Raw genomic sequence first — 23,377 nt, 5'->3', positions numbered from 1 at the left:
GGTAATCTGCTTAAAATACAGCAGGGTTATTAGTTGCACAAATACATTTGCTGTAACTACTGTTGCTGTTGGATCAGTCAAGAAGCATTAGAGATAAGGCCAAAACCCCCTAATACACACTATTCTATAAGATTCAGAGCTTTGTAGGATAAGCTGCAGGTTTACAATTTGAGTTGTGAGCTAAGAACTGAAGATTTTACCCTCAGAAGTCTGCTGCTTTGGAAACTAACATTATTTTTGGTGCATTGGTTAAGTATATAACCCAAGTAACTCTTTTTTATAAAATCTTGACTATAAGGTAATTTTCTTCTGATGAAGACCTACAGTTTTCTTCCTCACTTGGAATTTCACACGCAATGGAATTTTTACACACAATGTCCAAAGGCAGGGACAGTGTTTCCATTTATGTGAGGAAGAATTGGCACCTCTGAGAATTCTTGCATAACTTTCATAGTTCAAGCTTAATTGCCTCAAACACACACACACTTCTTTTATTATGTAATTTGGATAGCATGTATCATGTTAGAATGTACACTACAACTAAAGAATGGGTTTATACATAATGTCTTTAATAATTAAACATGCTTCTGAACAATAAGAAAATCAAGTCATCATTTTTTCCCCTGAATTTCTATTGTTAGACATCATATATACAGATATATTTTAAGGCAGAATATATTTTACATGAGAGGTTTCTATTTTTAAAAATTATTTTTGGTGTAAATTTTGGTGTGATGGTCTAGTTTCAAGAGGAATAACAGAACTTTGACATTACTGCCAATTGGACTGGTTTCTAGCAGTCAATATTTGTTGCCACAGACAATGCAAGTTCCTATAGGTATGTAGCTCATACACGTTCTTTCCACAAAACTTTGTTTCATTGTACACAGTGACAATACTTCCTATGTACAGGTTGTACTATCTTCCAATCCTACTTTTAAATACCAAAGAAGTTTTCTTTACATATGCATAAAGTTTTTCCATTTACTGAAGATTTTAAGCCAATAAGTATGCATGCTATTGGCTTAAAAGTTTAAACAGTCATCAAATACCGCTCCTCCCCTTTTGATTTGTCTTGATTACAAATATGCACTGTAAACAACTTGCCTTCCTTTTGATATTTTGTTCAGTTCACCACACTGCCATCACAAAGTTAGTCACTGGGTTTATGCCAGAAAAAATATAAAATGTATAAAATGGACCGCATGCACTTTTCTATTGCCATGCCAAATTAGGACCTTTGTAGCTGCAACACACTGAAAAGATGTTCAGGAGCGTTATCCCTTTTGTTTACCTCTCACACTAAAGGAAATTACAATTTGAGGAGTTACCTGTTTTTGAATAGAGATGAACCTCACCGGCCCCTCTTTAGTGGGTATATTGATTGATAACCACAGGGAAACACTGATGCCTTTTTGCTGGCAGATTTGTCCAGGACATTTTACTGGACATGTCTATTAAGCAGGTACACCAAGACCTGATGGTCAGCATGCTGTCCTCACACTGCACACAAAACTTGTAGCCTGCAAATTCCTAATTCCTCCTCTGCCAGATATACTACTGCTGAGGCATGACTGAGTGCACAGGGTATGTGTTCTTACAGATTTACCTGCACTGCTTTTGGTGGGACTGTAGTCCTTTGTGTGTGTTTTGGAATTTTACTCCAACCTGCAAATCTTAAATTTCAAGGTTAGTCTTTTTAGCAATTACAGGAAGCTCCAGCATGTACTATTGAAACCTATCTGCTCCAAAGTAAGCTTTAAACTTCCAAAACAAGGTGGCTGTGGAAGTGCAAATAACTACTGAGTAGATGCAGTTACTGTATACAGGAAGCTAGGATCAAGTTCAAATAAAAGCTCTGGGCACCAGTTCTTAGCAACTGATTTTAAAGCAGTTGTAATCTTCAAAGCTATCTATTTATCTCTACAGCAGAGGCCCTGGGTATTATATACCTAATGACTTAGACCATTTGAGCAACCTTCTTTCACATTAAAAAGGTACTTTAACTTTTTCCTTTGCCAGATTAACTGTTCAGTCCATTTCTGACAGATGAGATCAGCTCTATGGAATTTTAATACTATGTTTCTTTTTAAATGTGTCTCTGTTTATTTCCTTGTGCCCAAATGGAAGTTTTAAGACTGTTGAGGTTCAAAACTGACTGTGTAATATTACTTTTACTGTTTTGGGGTGTTTTTCAGTAACTACTGGTCACATACCTAAAGCACAAATAAATAAGTAAAAGTAGAAATAAAGACATGATCTTGTTCCCAAGAATTTCCAGCTAAGATCCTGATCCAGTAAAGGGGTTATGTGCTTAAGTGCATGTGCCATGTGTGGTTCTGTTGACCCCAATGGGAGTATTCACAATATTCACAGTGGTTTAGTATGTGTGTTAATCTTTGCAAAGTCGGGAGGTAAACAATAGAATGTCTGTTAAAATTTACTTTGCTTTAATGAACTGTGGTTTCTTTTTTCATCCAAAAATGTATAGAGTATTCCAGTTATTTTAAAGTACCTAAATTTCATTAAAAAGTCAGTAAACTATAAGATCACATAGTCACCAATAAGTTGTTTTTTCTAAAAGCAGGAAGGGGAGGTGAAGTTCAAAATAACTTTCATATATCTATAGTTTAAATGTAAAGAAGGAGCACTCTAACAGCAAAAATCTGTAGATTCTTATCCAGTGCCCACTTAAATAGGAATACTTCAAGGGAGCGTAAATGTTAAATTCATTATATGTTGGAATAAGCTATACAGCTGAATATGCACAAAACCAGATAATTTTGTCATCTACATTTTCAGGAGCATACTACCATGGGCTAAGCTGTGAATTTCTTATTTCTATTGGCAAGAAGTTACCTGTGCAAGTGCCTGTGAAATAATGTGTTTGCAGAGTGAGGCATTAGTTGCCATAAGGATGGCAGAACCACAGCATATGAAAATTACCTTAACACATAGCATTGGTGAACATGTCTCAGAAGTGTCTCCAGGGAGTTTCAGAATGAGGGTGTCAGTGTGACATTCCTGGAATTTTATTGTGTGTTTACTTTGGTTTTGGTAATGCAAAGAAAAGGAAAATGACCAGTTTTAGGAAACACACCTGAAAGTACCTGATTTACTATGTGTAAATTCCACACAGCCCCGTTAAATAAGTCTTTTGCTAAAGTATCTTTATACTGAATTTCTTAATCTTGAAAGAGCAAAGGCATTTGGCTCAAAGTTCAATTGAATACTGCTGGCATTCCTGGAATGAAAAGTTTAATTTCCATCATTGTCCACTTCTTTAATACCTTAAATATATTTTCACGGTAAATCCAGCACCGAGGACAGTGACTTAAAACAGTCTGTCCCTTTAATTAGAAATACAAATGTATGTACCACAATAAAAACACAATTTTAAATAGAATATTAATAACAAAGTATGAAAGAATACTAATCACAATATAACTATGAGGGAACCACTAACGTACAGCTAAGGCTGAATTGATGAGAATTGAACTGAAAGAAGAGTAGTAATCCGCAAGGGAAGAAAGCAGGTACTCTGGAGTAGATAGGAAAAATAGTTGCGGTTCCAGCCCACTGGGGAGAGGCAGGGTTTTGAAACTGTGCTCTTTGGAGACTGTCTTGGGGAACGTGCTTCTGGTCAGTGAAAGGATAGTTAAAAACTGCATGGTATCTGCTGGATCCCAGAGCATTAGATGCCATACATATATATATATATATATATATATACACACACACATATATATGCATACATCTACGTTACATATATACACACTTATATATGTGTGTAACATCACCACTGGTTATAGGGTCAAAAGTTTTCCCGTGTGCCACGCAGTTTCACAAAGCCAGCCCCCTGCAGGGCGCACGGCCGCGAAGCCCCCTTGCTCACACGGACTATCTCACACAGCTTCGTGCAGCATCCGCACGGCCACCAACCACGGCGCCTAACACACCTCCCAGGTACCGGGGTGACACTGTCCCGGGCTGGGTGGCAGAGCAGAGGGCCTCGCCGGCCAGCTCCTCAGCAGAGAAGCAACCATGGCTGCATGCTCCAGGTGAACCAGGCTGCTCCACCCATACAGCTCGGGGACACGGGACCAGGGGGCATACACGTGTCATCATTTCCCACGGGAATCTCACACCAGCGCCAATCCCACACCCCGGTGCAGACCTGCTAACATGTATTAGTAACTCCAGTTAACGTGTCTTTCCGTGGCTAAGCGGCCGATGTAAAATCTCGGAAGACTGCGTGTAACAGCACCACCTGGCGACACCTGCGACGGCGCCGTGGGGGGGTGGTCTGGGCGGCCAAGTTGGGCTGGAACGGCACCTGCGTTCCGCAGAGCCGCGGTGAGGCAGGAGGGGCCGCGCACAGCCCCGCGGCGGCGCGTACGCGGGAGGCGCCGGCCCCCGCTGGCAGCAGCCGCGCTCCGGCGGCGGGAGCCACGCGCTTCCCCCGAACTCGCGCCCCGGCTGCCCGGGCCCGGCGCTGCGCGCCCCACCGCGGCCCGGGCGGGCTCCGCGGGGGCTGACGAGGAGCTCGGCCCCGCCGCCGCGCAGAGAAGGCGGCGTGGCGACGAGGCCTCCCCCGCCCGCCGGCCCACGCTGGGCGGAACGCGGCGGCCGGGGCCGCGTTGCGCGGGGAAGAGTGCGCGGCGGCACCGGGCGGCGGCGGAGGGCGCGGGCCGCCATGGCGGTGGACATCACCCTGCTCTTCAAGGCCAGCGTGAAGACGGTGAAGACCCGCAACAAGGCGCTGGGAGTGGCGGCGGGTGACAGCGCCAAGGACGAGCTGCTGAAGCGGAGCGCCGCCCGCTGCAAGAGCGACTTCACCAGCCGGGCCCGGGAGGTGGTGAGTGCGGCGGCGGGCACCCGGGCCCCGGGGGGAGGACAGGGCGCGCGGCAGCCGGGCTCCCCGGCGCCCCCCCGTCAGCGGCTCCGCCCGGGCGCCGCCGCGGGCAGCCCGCCCCCCTCACCCCCGCCTCGGGGCGGCCCGCCGCGTCCAGCTCTCCCCGGAGGCCCGGGGGAGCGACCGGGCCCCGGAGCCGCCCGCAAGCGACCCCGGGGCAGCTCTTTCCCACACGGATGTGGACTGGGAGCGCCGGCAGCCCGGCGGCTGGTGTGGCGGCCGGGGGAGGCTCCGACCCGCCTGTCGCCCGCGGCCCCCTCGGCGCGGCCCGGCCGGGGGTGGGCCGCTCGGCGGCCGGGGCAGGCAGGGACCCCCGGGGGCGGCGCTGGCCGCGGCCCTGCCTGCGGGGACTGGCGCTGCTGGTCGCCCAGACCCGGGTGTCCCTGGGGGCTGTGCCGCGGCCGTGCCTGCGTTCACACGCCTGGTTCCTCATGCCGGTGCCACGTCAGAGGGCGCCTCCGTAGCAAACACGAGCGTAAGCGGCGGTAACGTTGCACCGAAGTCTCTAGTGTTGTTGTTTTCCCCTGTCACGCGGTATGGCTGTGAAGTGCCAGTTCTGTACAAATGGCACGTGAAAGGGTAATCGGAACATTTTAAGACTTGAAAAGGCAAGCACCGAGAAGTTGAGGAGTTACAGAGCTGTAGGCTTACGAGCATTAATAATAATCCTCAGTCATGCTGTAAAAACGTTGAAGGTAAAAAGCAGGGGGAAAAGTCTGACAGCAAAGCAGGGTTTGAATTATCACGTTTAATAAGGCACTGGACCATATTTTGAAAAACTAGGGGAAAAAGACTTCTCAGTACACTTTTTGAGGAGACAGGCTTACAGAGCACATATACAAGTTTAGGCCTAAATGAAGAATGCACAAGTGACCTTGTTCGGTCATTTTCGAACTTGTGATTAATTTAGTTTTCAAGCACAGATATTAATGTCACATTTCTGTGCTCATTCTACTTTCCCCAGTTCTGAGAATGAGTACTAAAAAATTAATGTGTTTTATAACACTTGGTGTTTGATGTTCAGTAACTCAGTGATTTCTTTGAGGCCTAAGCAGAGGGTAGCAAGTTGGGTACCTGTTAAATGAACACATAATCATTAACCATTACAAAAAGCTGATTTAAGTGATTTGTCAACTGCGAGTTCTGTGGTAGGGATCTATCTGCAGTGGTCAGAACAGTCCACAAAACTACATTCAAGCATTCAAGATCTTTTTCAATGAGATCTATCTTCCCCCCCACCCCCCATCTCCTGATTTTGACTAAAGATATTCCACATTCTGCAGTGTTAGAGAGAACAGGCTCCCTGAAGCCTTTTTAATTTTTAACACAAGTTTTGTGTGAGTGAATTCCTAGAATTCTAAAAAGGATTGAAACTTTATCACAGGGCATCATGTTGACATTTATCTGCGTTGTCAACATGGCTGTAACTTTTAAATCTGCTATTCAGAACTCTAGCACTTGGGCTGATGCTGAGGGCAGGTTGTTGCCCTCTAAGGGTTTAGCACTAGACAGTGTTTGGATGGTTTGCTGAAGTGTTTCACAGTTGTTTGTGGTAGCAGAGGGAGCAAGAGGAAACCAGAGGTTTTCTTAGGTTACATTCTAGATACTCTTACAGCCACAGACTTCTGGTCATTCGCTCTGAAGCTTTTTACCCCATTGCCACCAGTACTGTCTCTGTCTGCACTTTGGGTTCTCCTCAGTTTCAGTGTCTCTATTCCAAACAATTTACGACCTTAGACTAGGCTCACACCCACTTCTTCATCCTAGTCTGTTTTTCTTTCTTCCCTTCCTACCATCAACATTGCTTTTGCTTTCTGCCAGTTTTGGTTTTCTTCCTTAAGGTCCAGTGGAGGGCTGTGAAGATGATTAGGGGACTGGAACATCTCCCTTATGAGGAAAGGCTGAGAGAGCTGCCCCTATTAAGTCTGGAGAAGACTGAGAGGGGATTTTACCAATGTATTTGAATATCTTAAGGGCAAGTGTCAAGAGGCTGGGGCCAGGCGCTTTTCAGTGGTGCCCAGCGACAGACAGGGGGCAACAGGCACAAACTGAAACATGGGAAGTTCCATCTGAATATGAGGAAGAACTTCTTTACTTTGGGGGTGACAGAGCACTGGAACAGGCTGTCCAGAGAAGTTGTGGAGCTGCCTTTTCTGAATATGTTCAAAAGCAATTCTGTGCCACCTGCTCTAGGTGAACCTGCTTTAGCAGGGGGTTGGACTAGATGATCTCCAGCGGCACCTTCCAACCCTGACTGTTCTGTCATTATGTTTGTACTCAAGCCTAGCCGCACCTTTATATTTTTATTGCCCAGCCATAGTCCTGTGTAGCGATGGCGTGCTATAGCTACGTCCTTTTCCTCCCACTGTAGTCCTTTGTTTTCCCCTATTCACAGCTACTGTTTCCTGCTGGCCCCTGTCTCCTTTTTGAGCTCCTTGTCATTTCTGAGTTTCCTTGGGGCACTGTCATGGCAACAGAAAGAACGACAAAGATGTGAATAAAAGTAACTTCTTTAATTGCAGGAGCTTCAAGTGAAGTAAACACCTAATGGCAACGTGGATGAGCTGAACAGTCTGTCTGAGGGGGAGAATGGGTTTAATTAGTGGTACTTACATAAACAATGACTTTGGAGAAGAAGCCAAGGCTTAAAATGTGTGCTGAAGCAGGTCTGAACATGATTTCTATCAACATGCTGATCAATGAGTAGGATTGAGAGGGAGCCAACAACCTGCTAGACCAGAGACCAGCATTTTAACGTATGAATAGAACGTTGAAACTGCAGCTAGAAGAATAAGCTTTGTAGTAAAATAAATTATTACTTTAATTGCTTGTTTCAGCCACATGCAGTTTGGTTTGATTGTATATGCCAAACTCTTTTTCAAATAATTTATCATAGCCTCACAATTAAAAATTTAGCTGCTTCTGCCGAGACCATGCAAATGTAATCTTTGATACATTCATTAGTTCTTTAACATTTCTTTTTCAAAAAGCTCCCCCAAAGCTAGTGAATTCTTGTATGTCTATGTATAGGTCTTTTGTTTATTGTTTAAGAAACATAACAAATGGTTAACTAGTTTGTTTTTAAAACTTGTGAAAGATACTGGTCAGAATCCGTATAGAATAACAGTGAAGACTCTGAAAAACCTACACCTAGTCACCACTTTCATTATGCTGTATTTGGTTCCAGAATGGAATAGTTCAGTTGGAAGTGACCCACAATGATCATCAAGTCCAGCTGCCTGACCAGTTCAGGGCTGACCAGAAGCTAAAGCAAGTTGTTAAGGGCATTGTCCAAATGCCTCTTAAACATTGACAGGCTTGGGGCATCAACCACCTCTCTAGGAAGCCTGTTCCAGTGTTTGGCCACCCTCTTGCTAAAGAAATGCTTCCCAATGTAGAGTCTAAACCTTCTCTGGCCCAGCTCTAAACCATTTCCGCATGTCCTATCACTGGGTAACAGGGAGAAGAGATCAGCACTTCCTTCTCCACTTCCCCTCCTCATGATGCTGTAGAGAGCAATGAGGTCACCTCTCAGCCTCCTTTTCTCCAAACTAGACAAACACCAAGTCCTTAGTTGAAGATCTCCATTTGACATGCAAATATTGGAATACATAGGCAGTCTACACACAGACCTGCTCCTTTTGTTATTATATTCTGGGTGGGTTTGCCTAGCTTCTTGCAGGCAGAGATGTGCTGACACAGCTGCGCTCCAAGCTGCGGGAGCAGTAGCCGGCCCTGGTCCAAACAGACGGCAGCACAGCTGGAGTGTGGGCTGGGCAGGCACTCAGCTGTGCCTGTAGCAGCCACACAGCTGTAGGATCAGAATTCTTCTTTCTAGCCCATCCCACTGAGGTTTTATATCACATTATTAATGTGTTTTGAGCACTTGGCTGAACTGTATTAAGTGATGTAACTCTCTTGTCATACATAGCATATTTTCCTCCTTCTTTTTCCCCTGAAGAACTATGAGTTTTGCAATAGGATCTGATGAGGACTTTGGGAATGTTTGCTTTTTTTATTTTTTTGTCTTCTTCATAGACAGACTCTAAGGGTCTTTAAGAAGAAAGATTGAAGGTCCATGGCATGTGGAGAAGAGGCTGGCAAAGTTGGAATAGTTCTTATTTTCTGTTGAATTTCAATTTTCTTTCCTACGAAGGCTCTGTGTCTGCACAATGAGCTTCTGAATTTATGGTGGAGTTTCATTGCACCTGGGAGATACATTTATAAAGTCCTGCTTTACATTCTCAAAATTAACATGATTTTTTTAGATGAATTAAAGTAGGCACAGAGAATGTGGAATATAAGAGCTTTGACTTGCCTCAGTGTTGTGTAGAGAAACTGGTTCAGAAGGGGGAGGATATATTTTGTGTGCTCTTGTAATTTCTGTTAGTCACAAACCATGCTCCAACATTCTGTATTAATTTGTATTTTTTCAAAGCTGACTTTTATGCTCAGGTGTACTGTATTGCTGTAGTCTGTGCAGAGCTGATGAAGGTATTTTTGTTTGAGATTAAGTTGGTAACACAAGGATGTTTTGAGGTTATCTCAAACCATTGTACTGTTAGTTGTAGAGACTGCTGTTGCTGGTGATACTGTTAAATTGTGACAACTAATCTGTTTGCCTATGGATGCTCTTCTAAATCGAAGACAAATGTTAATGGCCATGAACTTTTGAAAGGATTTTCTTTGCTCCAGCGTTGACCCATCACTGTTTATTTGGTTTGGGTTTTTTGGTCTGTCAGCTGCATTGTACAGCCATTGCGTTGTCTGATATGTAATGAAAAATGACTAATGCTCTCTGTATGGTGAATGTTTTTGGCATCTCTCCACCTGTTCACCAGTTGCATATTGACTAGGACCAAGTAAGAAATGATTGTTGAGGGATTCCCTACAAGAAAGCTATAGTAACAGTGACAGACTTTCCATTGCTTGCAATTCATAGAAGACTGTCAGGATTCATTATGTATATGTTAGAGCTTTTTGGTCAATTAAAACAAAAGCAGCATTTTTTTTCCCTTAAACTTTTACAGTGACACGGCTATTTAAATTGTAGTATACAGCGATACAAAAGCTTGTGTTTCAGCTTGTGCAGACTTACCTAGCTCTGGTGGGTTGACCCTGGCTGGACACCAGGTGCCCACCAGAGCAGCTCTGTCACTGCCCGCCTCAGCTGGGCAGGGGGGAGGGAATACAGTGAAAGGCCCGTGGGTCAAGGTAAGGGCAGGGAGAGATCACTTGCTAATTGCTGTTATGGGCAAAACAGACTCGATTTGGGGAAAATTTAATTTATTGCCAATCATATTAGAATAATGAGTAAACAAAACCAAATCTTAAACCACCTTCCCCCACCCCACCCTGTGTTCCCGGGCTCAGCCTCACTCCCGATGTCTCTCCCTGCTCCCCCCGAGCGGCACAGGGGACCGGGAATGGGGCTGGGGTCAGTCCCTCACAGCTGCCCCTGCCGCCCCTTCCCCCCAGGGGGAGGGTCCCCACACGCTGCCCCTGCCCCAGCCCGGCCCCCCCCGGGGGCGCAGCCTCCTTGGGCACCCCCTGCCCCGGCCTGGGGCCCTCCCTGGGCGGCCGGTGGGTCCCTGCTCCCCGCGGGCTCCATGGGCTGAGGGCACAGCCGGCCTTGCCGCGGCCTTCACCGCGGGCTGGGGGGGAACCTCTGCTCCGGCGCCTGGAGCCCCTCCGGCCCTGCCTGCACCCACCGGGTGTCTGCGGGGCTGCTGCTCGCACACCTGCTCACTCCTCTCTGGCTGCAGTTGCTGTTGTGTACCGTTTCTTTCCCCTCCTTAAATACTTTGTCCCCCTGCTGCTACCACCATCGCTGATGGGCTCGGCCTTGCCCAGCGGCGGGTCCATCCTGGAGCTGGCTGGCGTTGGCTCTGTTGGACATAGGTAAAGCTTCTAGCAACTTCTCACAGAAGCCACCCTGTAGCCCCCCCAGCCTTGCCACACAAACCATTAGTTTTTTGGTAAGGTATCAGATTGGAGATTAAGGTGAGTTAATGTGCTAAGTGATTGAAGAATGTTAGGGATTAGAGCAAAAATATTTTTAAAAAATTGTGTGTGAAGTAAGTGTTCAGTCACAAACATAAGCAGTTCAGCTATAGCATAGGCCCAGTTTATGTGACATTTGTTCAGAGATTCACTGTGGTCTTAAACCTGCAGTTTCGGACATTTTCAAAGATGATCAGTTTTGAAAGGCGTTTGGGACTTGAACTTCTGTTTTAGGACAATCTTAGGAAATCTGACTAAGCCTTTCTTGTTACTTTTTTATGACAAGTAAGAGCGATTGGGAATATCATCTGTCAAATAATGCTTCTTTCTTAGTTATTTGAAAATATGGAAGGAATGAGAATTTTTTATCATTGCTGACTGTCCAGTATGTGTTGGAGAAACGGAATCAGGGCTGACACAGCCTATTGACAGAAATAAACATAAATTAATGACCAAGCAGAATTTCATGGTGGGCTTGACTGCAGCCATGAATGAAAATTTGTGTTTTGCAAGGGAGATTCTCTTCTTCTTTAAGGCTTTGGAAAAAGCTAAAAAATTAAGTGTTGGAGCATAATTCTTCAAAAGCAATACCAGACATATCTGAAAACATATCCTTGAGAACGGAAAATTTGAAAGGTTAAATGCAAAATTTCAGAATGATCAAATGTCAGTGTTTGAAGCTGTTGAACGCATAAGGATGCCAGATTCATGAGGCTACAACATCTGTTATTCATATAAATTCTGTGTATGGATTCTGTAGAATGATTAACTGATTCTTAAAAAAAATTGGTATGATAGGCCAATAGTCACATCAAAAATATGTTCAGCTGCTCTGTACAAATATGTAACGAGGAGGAAAAATCCCCACATAAAACTTGACTCTGAAACTAGGTCTTATGAAAGCCAGAACAAATGACATGGAATATAAATTTTGAGCAAACCTTTTAATTGCAAGGCCACCTGACTTTCATAGTGTACTGCTCTGGGTACTCATAGGTTAGCGGTGGGTTTTTTGATTTGCTTTTTTGTTGTTGTGGTTGTTTTGTTTGTTTGTTTTTAATTTCACATATTCTTAGTAAAACAGCTTTTCATGCATACCTGCGTAAGTCCAACGTATCTCATTGTTTGGATGCAGCCCATGGGATAATTCAAAATAGCATTGCTATTAGAAGAGGTGGAGAGCTGATGTTTTGTCTTTGGTCCCAAACATGGGATCTTCCTGCACATCTTGGCAGTTTTGTATTTAGAATATTCTCATAGGAGAAAAAAGGGGTAGGTGTGTTTGTGTACGGTGTTCACAGTGGCTTAATCATTGCCACTGTCGCTGCATTAATAAAGCCTAAAAAAAGTGTGGGGAATGCCCAAACCAGTAGCTGGGTCCCCCAGACTGACCATATAGGACCACCTTGAACAGCATAACATAATTATTGACATAGTAAAATTGAAAGTGGGTGGTTTTAAACATACATGCTTTCTGATCCCTTTCAGACTATTCAGGATTGTTTGAAGAGGTACTAAGAATTAAATTCAGCCACTGAAATTGTGTAACAGGTCTGGTTACAGTATATAATCAGTAGCTGGTACACAGCACTAATAAAGGCAAGTCTGCACAGTTACTGGAAAAATTCTAGGGGTTTACAAATCAAAAAATGTTTGGAAAACTTTAGTAGATTATTAGATCTGGACTTCAAACAGAGAATTCCTTGTGCTTATTACGTTTTAGTATCATAAGAAAAAAGAGTCGGCTTGCAGGCTGGGAGGTCACAAGCTTTTCCACTGCCTACTTTCAGATGAATAGTAGCTTTGGTAGTAGACTGGTACTGATCTGCTGATGCAGGGAGTAACACGGTCCCTGTTCAAAAAGTAAAAGTTATATGAAAATAAAAATTCCAAGTATTAAATGTTTTGTTGGAATATGACAAAAATTACTATGCTGCTGGTTCTGAGTCAGGTTCAGGTTGGTGTCTCCAGAACATATCAAATTATATCTAAGCTTTTTAAAAGACCAAGAAATATTCAAAATAGTGAAATAGCCAGCTTGCTATATTAACTTTTTATAAGATGGGACATGTATTTGATAGGTCTAGAATAGACCTGAATGGGGATTAATCTGAAAAATTCCATATCTGAGAGTGGTACCGTTGAAGTCCATGGCAGAACACAAGCAGTGCATCAGACTGCATAGTCATGTAGTAAACTTACTTCTGTTGTAGTTGAGTAGCTGGTACTAACCAGTGCTATGAGGGAAGTGGCTAGAAGTGGTTAAAATGGTATGCTTTAATGTTTTTGGTTTTATACTCAAACTAAAAAATTATAACCTGATTTACTAAACTTAGTTTATACAGTCATTTTGACTCTAATGATTACATAAGAATAACTCCTGTGAGAGAATATTTGGATGCAAGGGAAATATATACTGCTTATGGTATAGCCAATTATAGTCTTTATTAGAAATTAACGACTGTGCCAAATTTTGGACAGCAAGTGATATTTCAGTTCACTTCTTAACTTTTAATGAGAGGTAAGTTCTAATAAATTGGGCCCATAGCTGAGGTCATTAGAATTAATTTTGACTTCTTCCATGTACAGTTATGAACAGTCACTTTTTTCCTCAAAGTTCATCGATGGTGCTGCATGTTGTAGTCATTTACATGCACGTGGGTTTCCTTCCCCCATGTTCTAGGCAGAAAATACAATTCTAAATTATACTTTTCAAATGGGGATTTACAGTATACTGCTTTCTTAATATTTCAGGTTTATCTCTTCCTCTCTGCAAATTATGGTTAATGTTAGGTTTTTATTATGAGCATTTATTGTTTTTACTCCTCATTTCCTTCATCCTTTTTAGAGAAGAAATTTAGCCCGAGAGATGGAAAGGAAAGAAGTTGATAATTGTAATTAGTAGAGGAGAAATACATAAAAAGACTCTTTAAGGAAATAGCAGAGGCAAGACTGTTTTTAAAAATTTTTAGAAGATTTTTGGAGACGAGTGAAATGCTGACCTTGTTTAATGCAATAGGATTAAATACCAAATCCCTAATGTTCCCCATGTGATGCTTTGGGTTTTAGCAAAACTCACATCCGTAACAGTGGTGAGCATGTAGGTTGGTCTTGGGGGAAGAGTTATGAACTCTTACATTTTGGGAAATGTCTCTGCAAATGTCTGTTGCTGTCCCCCCTGCTTTGTTTGTTTGTTTTAAAGTACATTCTTAACTCCATGGGAATTATTTTCTGAACATAACTGAACAGCAGGATTGAAAGTTGGCTTGAGAGATGACTTTCCTTAGTTGCCTATTAATTTTGTTTTGAGTAACTGAACCTCATGCGGTGCTTGAGGAGTCCAGAAGTCTCTAAGGCTGAAATTCCTGTTTTGAGGATGTTGCGTTCCTCCTCCACCTCACCTCCTTCCAGGTTGTGGGAGGTTCTTCCCTGACTTACAGTTGTTGGAGGAATTGTTATATCATGTAGCTGGTCACTACATACTCTTTCCTGACTATGGTTGTCCATTAAACTGACACTTCATGTGAGTTCTTGATTTGTCATCTTGCCACAAAACATAAAATTTGTTGAAGTTTGTGGTGCATATGAAAGCAGAAGAAAGCTGAGGTTTATCATATTTAGCCTCCTTTTCTCAAGCAGAGGTTATATCGGTATGACATCTGAAGAAGGAGAAAGGTGGGCTAGCGGCAGCGTGATGGGTCCTGTGGCATCTGAAAAGCTGCAGAGATGCAATGGAACAGAAAGACTGTTAACAAAGTGAGCAGGCTTAGCTGGAAGAAAACAGAATGATGTAGGTTGCAGAATAGACAGTCTTAACATGAGAGGTAGAAATATGCATAAAAAAGAAAAATTAATACCAGTGAATGATACGGAGGTTATGATAGACTACATCCAACTAGGAAAGAAAGGAAGGGAAATGGAAGAAGGAAGAGCGAGAGTGAAACGTAATACTTACATGTTAGTGAATTTAATCGCTGCATTCATGCTTTTTATTGTTTCTCTGAGTTCTTCATCAAAAGATTTTGGAGCAAGAACAGCTTATTATTTTGAGTACTTTGATACACTGTCATCACTAGAAGCCTTGAGCTCTGTATTTATATTTTTTTAAAACATAATCTCTTATTTGGGACAGAAATGAACATAAACAGACTTAAAAGAATATCAATGTGATTTGTTAGAGATTTAACTGTTGGCATTTATTTTTCCAGGTGTTAGCAGTGAGGCCAAAACAAAGCTGATTTTTTCTGGAAGTTAGTAACTTTAAGGTTCCGATACTCCTCCTCCCTCTCATTTTTGAAAACAGGACAAGTTTGGTGGAGAGAAGAACTTACCTGTGACTCTTCCCAGCATCCTGCAGTTCTCATTTTCTGTGTGGATGCTGTTTCCTGCTTGATAAGTTAGGTAAAAGGGCTGTTCTTGTACACTTGAAAAGTACTATTTTTGTTAGCTTCTGCTAAATCTAGACTTGGACTAAGATGTTTTCTTCTCTGTGGCAATTAGCAAACAGAATTTCTGAGTGATCACACGTTACAGCTTTGAGCTCTGAAGTATATCGGAATATTAATAAAATGTGGAAAAATTGTAATTTAGGATGTGATCAGCAAAAAAAAGTTTAAACCTAATTTCAGAGAACAGCTATTTCAAAGCATAAAGATTTTGCAGATTCTCACAAAAATCAATTACCAATCACTGCTTTCAGTGAGTAGCACTGACACATGTTCTTGCTAATTGGGGCTGGGTTTGGTCATCATGATTAGTTATTGCTTAACGCTGAGCTGATTCCTTGTGATTTTTGGTAATGAGTGGATTAAGTTTCTGTGTGTGTCACCACAGACAAAAGGATATAATTTTACAGTGCAAGGTTATGTAATTATATGCTCTGTCTTTGAAATATTTTTTTCAGACGGGCAAATATTAAAACCTAATATGATAGCTTCAGCAGTGAAAGCAATTAAAGGGTGAAAACTGGAGCTATGAATAATTTCCAGCAATTTTGGGAAAATGTTCTTTAGTGTTGAAAATATTACATATTATAATTGCATAGAATTTTAAATGATGGGTACTTTCTTGAAAATAAAGGTTTCCTGACTTCAGGGTGGTGTGGCAAAGCTTTCTGTCTGCCAAAAAAAGATATTTTATTGGTCATCAGGTACCAGCCTTGAGGTGTTTGTTGTCCCTTTTTACCTTTTCATTCTGACTCTGCCTTTCCTTTTCATGGAGGGTGGTGAGAGCAATAGAGAAGTGGATGTACTGCATCTGCTCAAATTTAAATCTCTTCCATTTATGTAGGTATTGTCCAGCATTTGAAAAACAAAACAAACAAACCAAAACCCAGATACAGTTAAATGTAATCCTGCTTCTTTTCGGTCCTTGCTTTTCCATTATTAATACACTGCTTGACTGGATATTTCCTTTTTTAGTTGAATTTTAAACAACTTTGAATGTGGATGTAATCTCACTGATTCTGAATTGAATATTTCATTTCTGTAGTACAAGATGCAACCTCTCCCTGCCTCAGTTGGGTAGCAAATATGAAATGGGTTTCAAGTGAACGTCAGTGGAGGTTCTGTGAGGATATCCAGAAGCTCTTAAATGTTATGAGGTTCTGTGGTTGAAAATAAGAGAAAGGGTTTTGGTTTGACTGATAAATTTATTAGATCTCTAATATGGAGTGGAATTCTAATTAGAATTCTAATATGGTCATTCAGTGTTGTGGGGTTTTTTTTCGGAAAAAAAAGTCCTCAAATGTTTAGACCAGGTGAAAGTAAAATATCACTACATTTAGAAGATCAGAAATAATCTTGCTGCAGGATTTGTGAGGGTTTCTGGAGTAAAATACATATCTAGGGCCTGGCAGGTAAAAGAGGAGCTGAGAATGGACCACCAGGTTGCACAGCAGCCCACCATGGATGTGGTGGGGACTCCTCACCCACTGGCTCCATGGCAGCAGTGTGTGGGGGACTGCCAAGTAGTCAAGAGTCCTCAGCCTCCAGAGAAGGGAAAAGTCGCTTAAAGGGGAAGGAAGACAGGGGAGTTTTTCAGCAGTGTGCTGAAACCAAGGTGTTCTAAGGAGCACTGGTATTTTGGGGAGGAAAATATGCTTTGTGAGTTCTGAGTAGTTCTAGAAGTGTTGCATCATCTGCTGGTTTTCAGATTTACATGTGTAAAATATAGATGCAATTGCATCATGGTTTTTTGTTGGGTTTTTGTTTGTGGGTGGTTTTTTCTCCTATTTTCAGGTGGTTTGGATGTTCTTACGAAGTAGAAAATTTTGAATTTCCATTTTTTTTGAGATGTCTCTTACAGAAATTCCAGCTTTCCTTTGAGATGTTTTGGCTGAGCTAATGGTCTCATTTCCACCCCCACCTATCTCCATTTTAATTTTTTTCTTGCCTTTACTCTTGCCCTTTCCTGGAAAAGAAGCAAAACATTGTGTGAGATGTAGAGGAACATACTGCTTACTCTTACAACACTATGTATAACTTAAGGCATGTTATACATTATATCTGTCCTTTTTATAATGAGTTCATTTATATTAAAAATAAATGGTGATAGCAAAATGACGTGTGAAAGACAAACATGTAATGGTGATGAAAACCATTTAATGATTAGTAGGGAGGCAAATATTTACTGAAAATAAAAACCATGTCTAAAGGCTCTAATGCTGACTTTTGGAAACAGTACCATGTTGTGGTATTTGCAATACTGTATGTCCTGTACAGTAGATATTGTTGAAAATTGCTTGGGAACTGGAGCTTGCAATTGTAAGCTTGGAATGTCCTGCAGATAATTAAGTTGTGGTCAGGCTTTAGAAAAATAAAAAGTTCTCGAACTATGATTTTATAAACATGTTACAATAACATTTCTTTATATTTAACAGTTTTTTTATAGAAAGCTGATACTCTCATGAGGCATTCGCTAAAGGTAAAACATCAAGAAAGAAAAAATATTAAATTAAAACTTCACTTAGGATGTTGACAGTTGGCTTGTAATATTAAACAGATGTGTGTGTTCTTGGGGTATTCTTTCAGAACCTTGTTGCATACCCATTTTCAAGTGACAGCTACAAATTTTTGATTAATTTTAAATTCTGCTTTCTTCAGTTGTCTTTGTTCTGTATTATTTTCTTCAGGTCGATTCAGCTGGACAGTGTGATGTATACTGTAGTTTCTGCTGTGATACTAAAGTGAAAGTGATCCTTTCTGTAGGCTTAAATTAAGTCATAGCTCATTCAGCTATATAGAAAACTTACTACATATGCAAAGATTCTTGAGCATGATAGTACCTTTGCATGTGTAAGTAGGGCATGTATTGATTCTGGTTGTGGATATGGCAGGGCATAATTGGCCTCTTCAGCTCCTAGTAAGTACTGCACCTAGGAGCCAATACCAAAATAAAGAAACTTGTCAGTTTTTAAAAGACGGAAGTTTTAATGAAACATAGAGGAATTATCAATTAAAGGAAAAACATACTAAAATGACAAAATGTTGTATCCGGTTCTGATGTCAACCTTTTTCTGAAATGTGGTGGTAGTAGGTTGTTTTGTTTGTTTTTTTTATGTAAAAGTGCTAAAAAAAATCTAAAACCTGAAAAATCTGCTTTGTGGTGTGAATTTTTTCATCCTATTTTGTTAGGGGACATGATCACAAGAAAAAGTCTCCAATTTGTGAAAAAGCAAGAAGATGATAAAGTGCTGAAAAAAGTACACATTATTTGTGGTGAGATTCAGCTGATCCTTGATTTGGTAGATTCTGTATCACTTGAAATCTCTTAAGTCAAGTGCATGTGTTCCAAAATACATACGAGACTCAACAAGTAATGCAGGAGTTAATGCGTAGGGATGACTCAGGAATTCCTTTTTACATATGGGACACTGCTTCATACCAAAGCAAAGAGTTGGATACTGGTTTTCCAAATCCCAGACTACTGCTCTAGTGACCTATGACTCTGATCAATCTGACCTTAGACTGTGTGAATGTATGAATGTTCTGTCTTCATTTTTAATAATAAATGATCTTCCAGGAAACAATGTGTTAACATATTTCTAAAATAAAACAGTCATATTGACTTCACAGGGTGCTTAATCTAATGATGTACCACATAAGTTACTTACCATGAAGTAAGCAACCACTTTTTAATGGATAGGAGGTTTTTTTCTGATTTCTTCCTCACAAATTTTGGAGGACGAATGGATGTACAAAGACAGTTAAATGAGCTGTATGGTGTGTTTTTTTAAAGAATTTTTTAAAAGACTTTTTAAAGTCATTAACCAATGTGAGGTATTCATTGATTAAATACTACTACATTTCTGTAGTCTGCATACTGACTCAGTTTCATGTGTGTGAATTGAGTACGTCCTTTGTCTTTTAAAATTTGTGTAAAGACACAATACACCATAATGTGAGACGAGCTTATTGTAAGAATACACTTTATTTCTGTTAATGTTGTTGTTTCTAATTCCTAAGAATTTTAGCTCACTGTGGAACCCTTTAAAGTATAGAAGGGAAATACTTAAGAGATCAGATACTGTTTCTTATGGGCTTTGAATATGATGTAAAGGACCATACAGCAAATAGAGGAAAATACTTCTTAGAGATAATCAAAATATGAAGGTGAAGAAAAAAGGGAAAAAATATCGAAGAGTTAATTAGTTGGTCTAAAATGTGACCTAGTATAACTTTTTATATCTTGTTTGCTTCTGTGATGTGGCATACAGAATGCACAGTGCTGTGGTCTAACTGTTACTTTGCCACTTCTTCACAATTTATTGTCTGAAAAATAACAGTAGTTTTAGGAGTGGTTTGTGGGTTCACACAATACACTTGAAATACTTACTATAATTTTATTTTGTAGGGAAATAAGGCATGTAGATTTTCTTTGCCTATAGTGAATGAGAAGAAGCCTTTTCTGTATAACTGGTTAAGATCAAGTCTTATTTTACTGAATTAAGCATATGTACCCTATGAAAAATTCTAATTTGAGTATTCAGTTTTAAAGAAATACATTTAAAAGCATCCATTAGAGATATGGGAAGGAAGATAATGCAAATATTACATGGATTTGTATCTTTTGAGTAAATTTGTGTGCTTGTTTTTGGACACTAATAAGAATCAGAAGTTTACTTCAAAGACCATTTTTTTTTTTGTTTATACATGGTTGTTACTGATGCTTTTTCATTTAAAAAAGGGCTACTATTACAAAGCCCCATGATTTGTTTGCAGGCATTTTATGGATTGAACTATTTTGAACATACCAATTTGTATCAATCAGTTCTTAAAATACAATGGGAGAAGTTTCTTCTTTCAGTGAGACTTGTAAGTTGTAGTACACAGCCTGATGATAGGTACAATCTTCTGTCAAAGCAGGCATACAAATAACAGTTATTATCATGCATCTTTCTGCTGGGGCTTTGTGGTGGTTGGTTCTGACTTCAGGTTTTGTCCCTTTTGTGGAGGACTTTGAAATAATATGAATAAAATGTTAATCATGGAAATTACGCAAGAGAACTTGCTATGCTCTTAAGCCTCTTTCATTAGCACACTTGGGAGACAGGGGGAGATTATATTAATGTATTTCCTATTATCCTTATTACTGGTGCTTAAATATTAAAACTGTGGCAGAACAACTGTATAGGTGTTTGATCCTACAAGGATAACTCTTTGACTGAGGCTGTTGTCAGTGAGATACTGTTGATTAAACACAAATATATGTTGTAACAAAACCCACTTTCTTATTGGAATTTTATAAGCAAGGAGATTGTTGTAATGCAAATAAACTGAAATTCTTGAATAGTAAGTTGTTTGGAATTAAGTTTCCTACCTCTTTTATGAACTGAACTATTATATTGCCTTCTGATTGCATGGTGAGTTTTCTGCTTTAAATTGCTATTACGGTAGCTCTGAGAGTCCCTAACTGAGAGCAGAACTAGATATCCTCCATGGAGCATGTGAACTTTTAACTAAACAAGACATTTTAAGCTGCAAGATGAAATCCTGGTTGTACTGAAACAGGCTGCAGAGTTATGGTTGATTTAATTGGGGAAAAGCTCTTGTAAAGAATTCTTAGCAGAGTGAAAGTTTAATGCTTCTTGTTTGTTCCGTAATTTATCTTGTGATTTGAGAGTGAGGATGAAGGCTCAAATAAGACAGTACCAAAAGAGAAGTCTCTTAAGTGCTTTTTAGGACTTTTTTTTTTTTTTTTTTCAATACGTTGCTTTTTTTTTTTTGCTTTGTAAGAAGTGAACAGAATTTGTTGGCACTATTCATACATTGTTGAATTGGGTCCTTAGAGAACATTCTCAGAAACTTCTGACAAATGGGGAGGAATTATGAGTAAGGACATGTCTAATCTGTGTTATTTCTTCATATTTCCCTATGTATTCTGTACCCTACATCAAAATAATTCTACAAATATTTATGCATAACAGTTTTTGGGCAAAACTTGTGAGTATTCAATGAGGTGTAGTTTTGAAAATATGTACGAGTTGTAGCAATTAACCTACATGCACATATATAATTCTGGAAAATGGACAGCATATTACATTCAAAGACAGGATCTGATAGACCCAAATTGCTTAAAACATCAGTTATTGAAGATGTCCCCCTGGGACTTTAAGAAACCATTTAACAGATGAAAGTACATTTTGAAAAGTTTGACCTTACAGGCAATCATAAAATGAATCAAAACAGTTCTTTCCTCCCCTGAAATGTACAGAGCCCATCTGTATCTAATCCAGTAATTACAGACTGAGTTCAATTACCTTTTCAAACTTGGAGCAGACTGGAGACTAGGCAATGAACAAACATAGGGTTTTGTCTAGACCTCAATTGACCACAGTCTAAAACTTGAATTTATATCTAGTTTTATTTTTAGCTTCTTTTGGTAGATTTTAAAGGATTAATTTTGTTACGTAGTTGCTAGATCATGAAAGTTTTTACTTCCTGATATAGTGTTTACGACTACATTTTTATCCCAGTTAATAAAATGACACCAAGTCCTGAGAGTTTACAGGATAAACCATTTTAAATGTAATGGAAGTGGGTTAACCAGCTTTTCTGAGTCTTTAATATTGCTACAATGAAATTACGAAAGACTCTGAGCAAAATGATGTAATTTTTTCTTTGTGCTTGTATCCGTATATTTGATGTTCAGATTAAAAAAAACAACACACCAACTTTGATGTTTTTTGCTCTCTTAGAAAAATGAACCCCAAACCTACCTGACTGCAATATCACCAGTAGTTGACACTGATTAAAAACTATGCTGAAAACAGATTTTTTTGACTGTTTTATTAATTTATTTCAGTTAAAGCAGACAGACTATCCATTCAGCCATACGGACAGAGTTGAAGAGTATATATACAGCTACAAGTTGTAGCAGCTAATACAGGTTATCCCTTTGACCACCAAGCTGAGGCCCAGGCATCTTTTGATATTATCCCACAAACAAAACAGAGAACATAATATAAATCTTGCTGAGAGGTATCATGCACTGTGTTCACTGTCTGACATAGTAACATTGCCAGCATAATGTTCTTACTCCTTGTCCAATGATTTATGTGCAACCTTCACTTGAAAAACGTTCTTTGCAATAAAGATGTGTGTAGTTTGCAGAAACCAACCAGTGTGCAAGACTTTTGTTGTTACAATAGTGCATTTCCTATCTCTTGGGTAGCAGTGGAGAAGCAGTGATTAAGGACAGAATAAACACTGTATTTTTAAGTTTTAATTATGCAGTGTGCTTTTGATGGAATAGTGTCTCTTGGCAAGTGAAGGCTATGGTAATTGGTGTGTTTAGTTTAACTTACTGATTCTTAATAGTAATCAGCATTTTGTAGCAGTTGCTGTAATTAGTTAAGAATGTGGTTCATGACCACTTCCAAGTCAACACGTATTTAGCAAATAAGGCATACTGTTCCAATGAGTAGTAAATTTGATGTGGCACGCAGGAATCTTTTGATGTTTAATTGGTTTTCCTTGTAACACTTGAGAAAAAAATGATCTAATGAAATGTTGCGTTAACTGTAAAGCTGAGAGGCCCAAGAGATTGTATTGATTATAAAACTATAGAGACAAAATACATTCAGTATAGGCATGGGAGGAGTTCTCTAACGTTTGTCTTCTGGTTTTTGTAGTGTATAGTACAATTTTTTTGTATTTTCTGGATGAATGATAGTGTTCTGAAAAGGTAATACGGAAATAGATAAAATTTTCATAGTTGTAATTTTAAAGCAAAATCTATAATAGTGTATGATGAGGAAACGTAGCAAGTTTTGGTATATAACATCAGTCTGGGGTTTTTTTCCTTTAAAAAAAGGATAACTTTCATGCACTCAGAAGTCAGGAAATCCACTCTTCAATTTCAGTCCTTCATCAAAATCCTATTTACACAAAAGCACTGAGAACTTGTTTCCTCCCTGCCTTAACTCCACATCAGGAGCTAAGACCCTTCAGCTGTTGC

General features: G+C 40.2%; 1 protein-coding gene across 2 annotated transcripts in view; it reads left to right on the top strand.

The window, feature by feature from the left end:
• The first annotated feature begins 4,310 nt into the window (after nt 1-4,310).
• STX18 (syntaxin 18) overlaps nt 4,311-23,377 on the top strand; it is a 70,483-nt gene continuing 51,416 nt past the window's right edge. Inside the window, exon 1 of one of the 2 annotated variants that reach the window (XM_037384911.1) lies at nt 4,311-4,858. In XM_037384911.1, coding sequence (XP_037240808.1) covers nt 4,697-4,858 — 162 coding nt within the window. In that variant the 5' untranslated portion in view covers nt 4,311-4,696. The remainder of the gene's footprint in view (nt 4,859-23,377) is intronic. The other variant, XM_037384902.1, reaches the window with a different exon arrangement.

Source organism: Falco rusticolus, chromosome 1, assembly GCF_015220075.1.
Source record: "Falco rusticolus isolate bFalRus1 chromosome 1, bFalRus1.pri, whole genome shotgun sequence".
Classification (NCBI taxonomy): domain Eukaryota; kingdom Metazoa; phylum Chordata; class Aves; order Falconiformes; family Falconidae; genus Falco; species Falco rusticolus.
The sequence above is the reverse complement of the archived record's forward strand: the minus strand, read 5'-3'. Positions and strand labels throughout refer to the sequence as shown.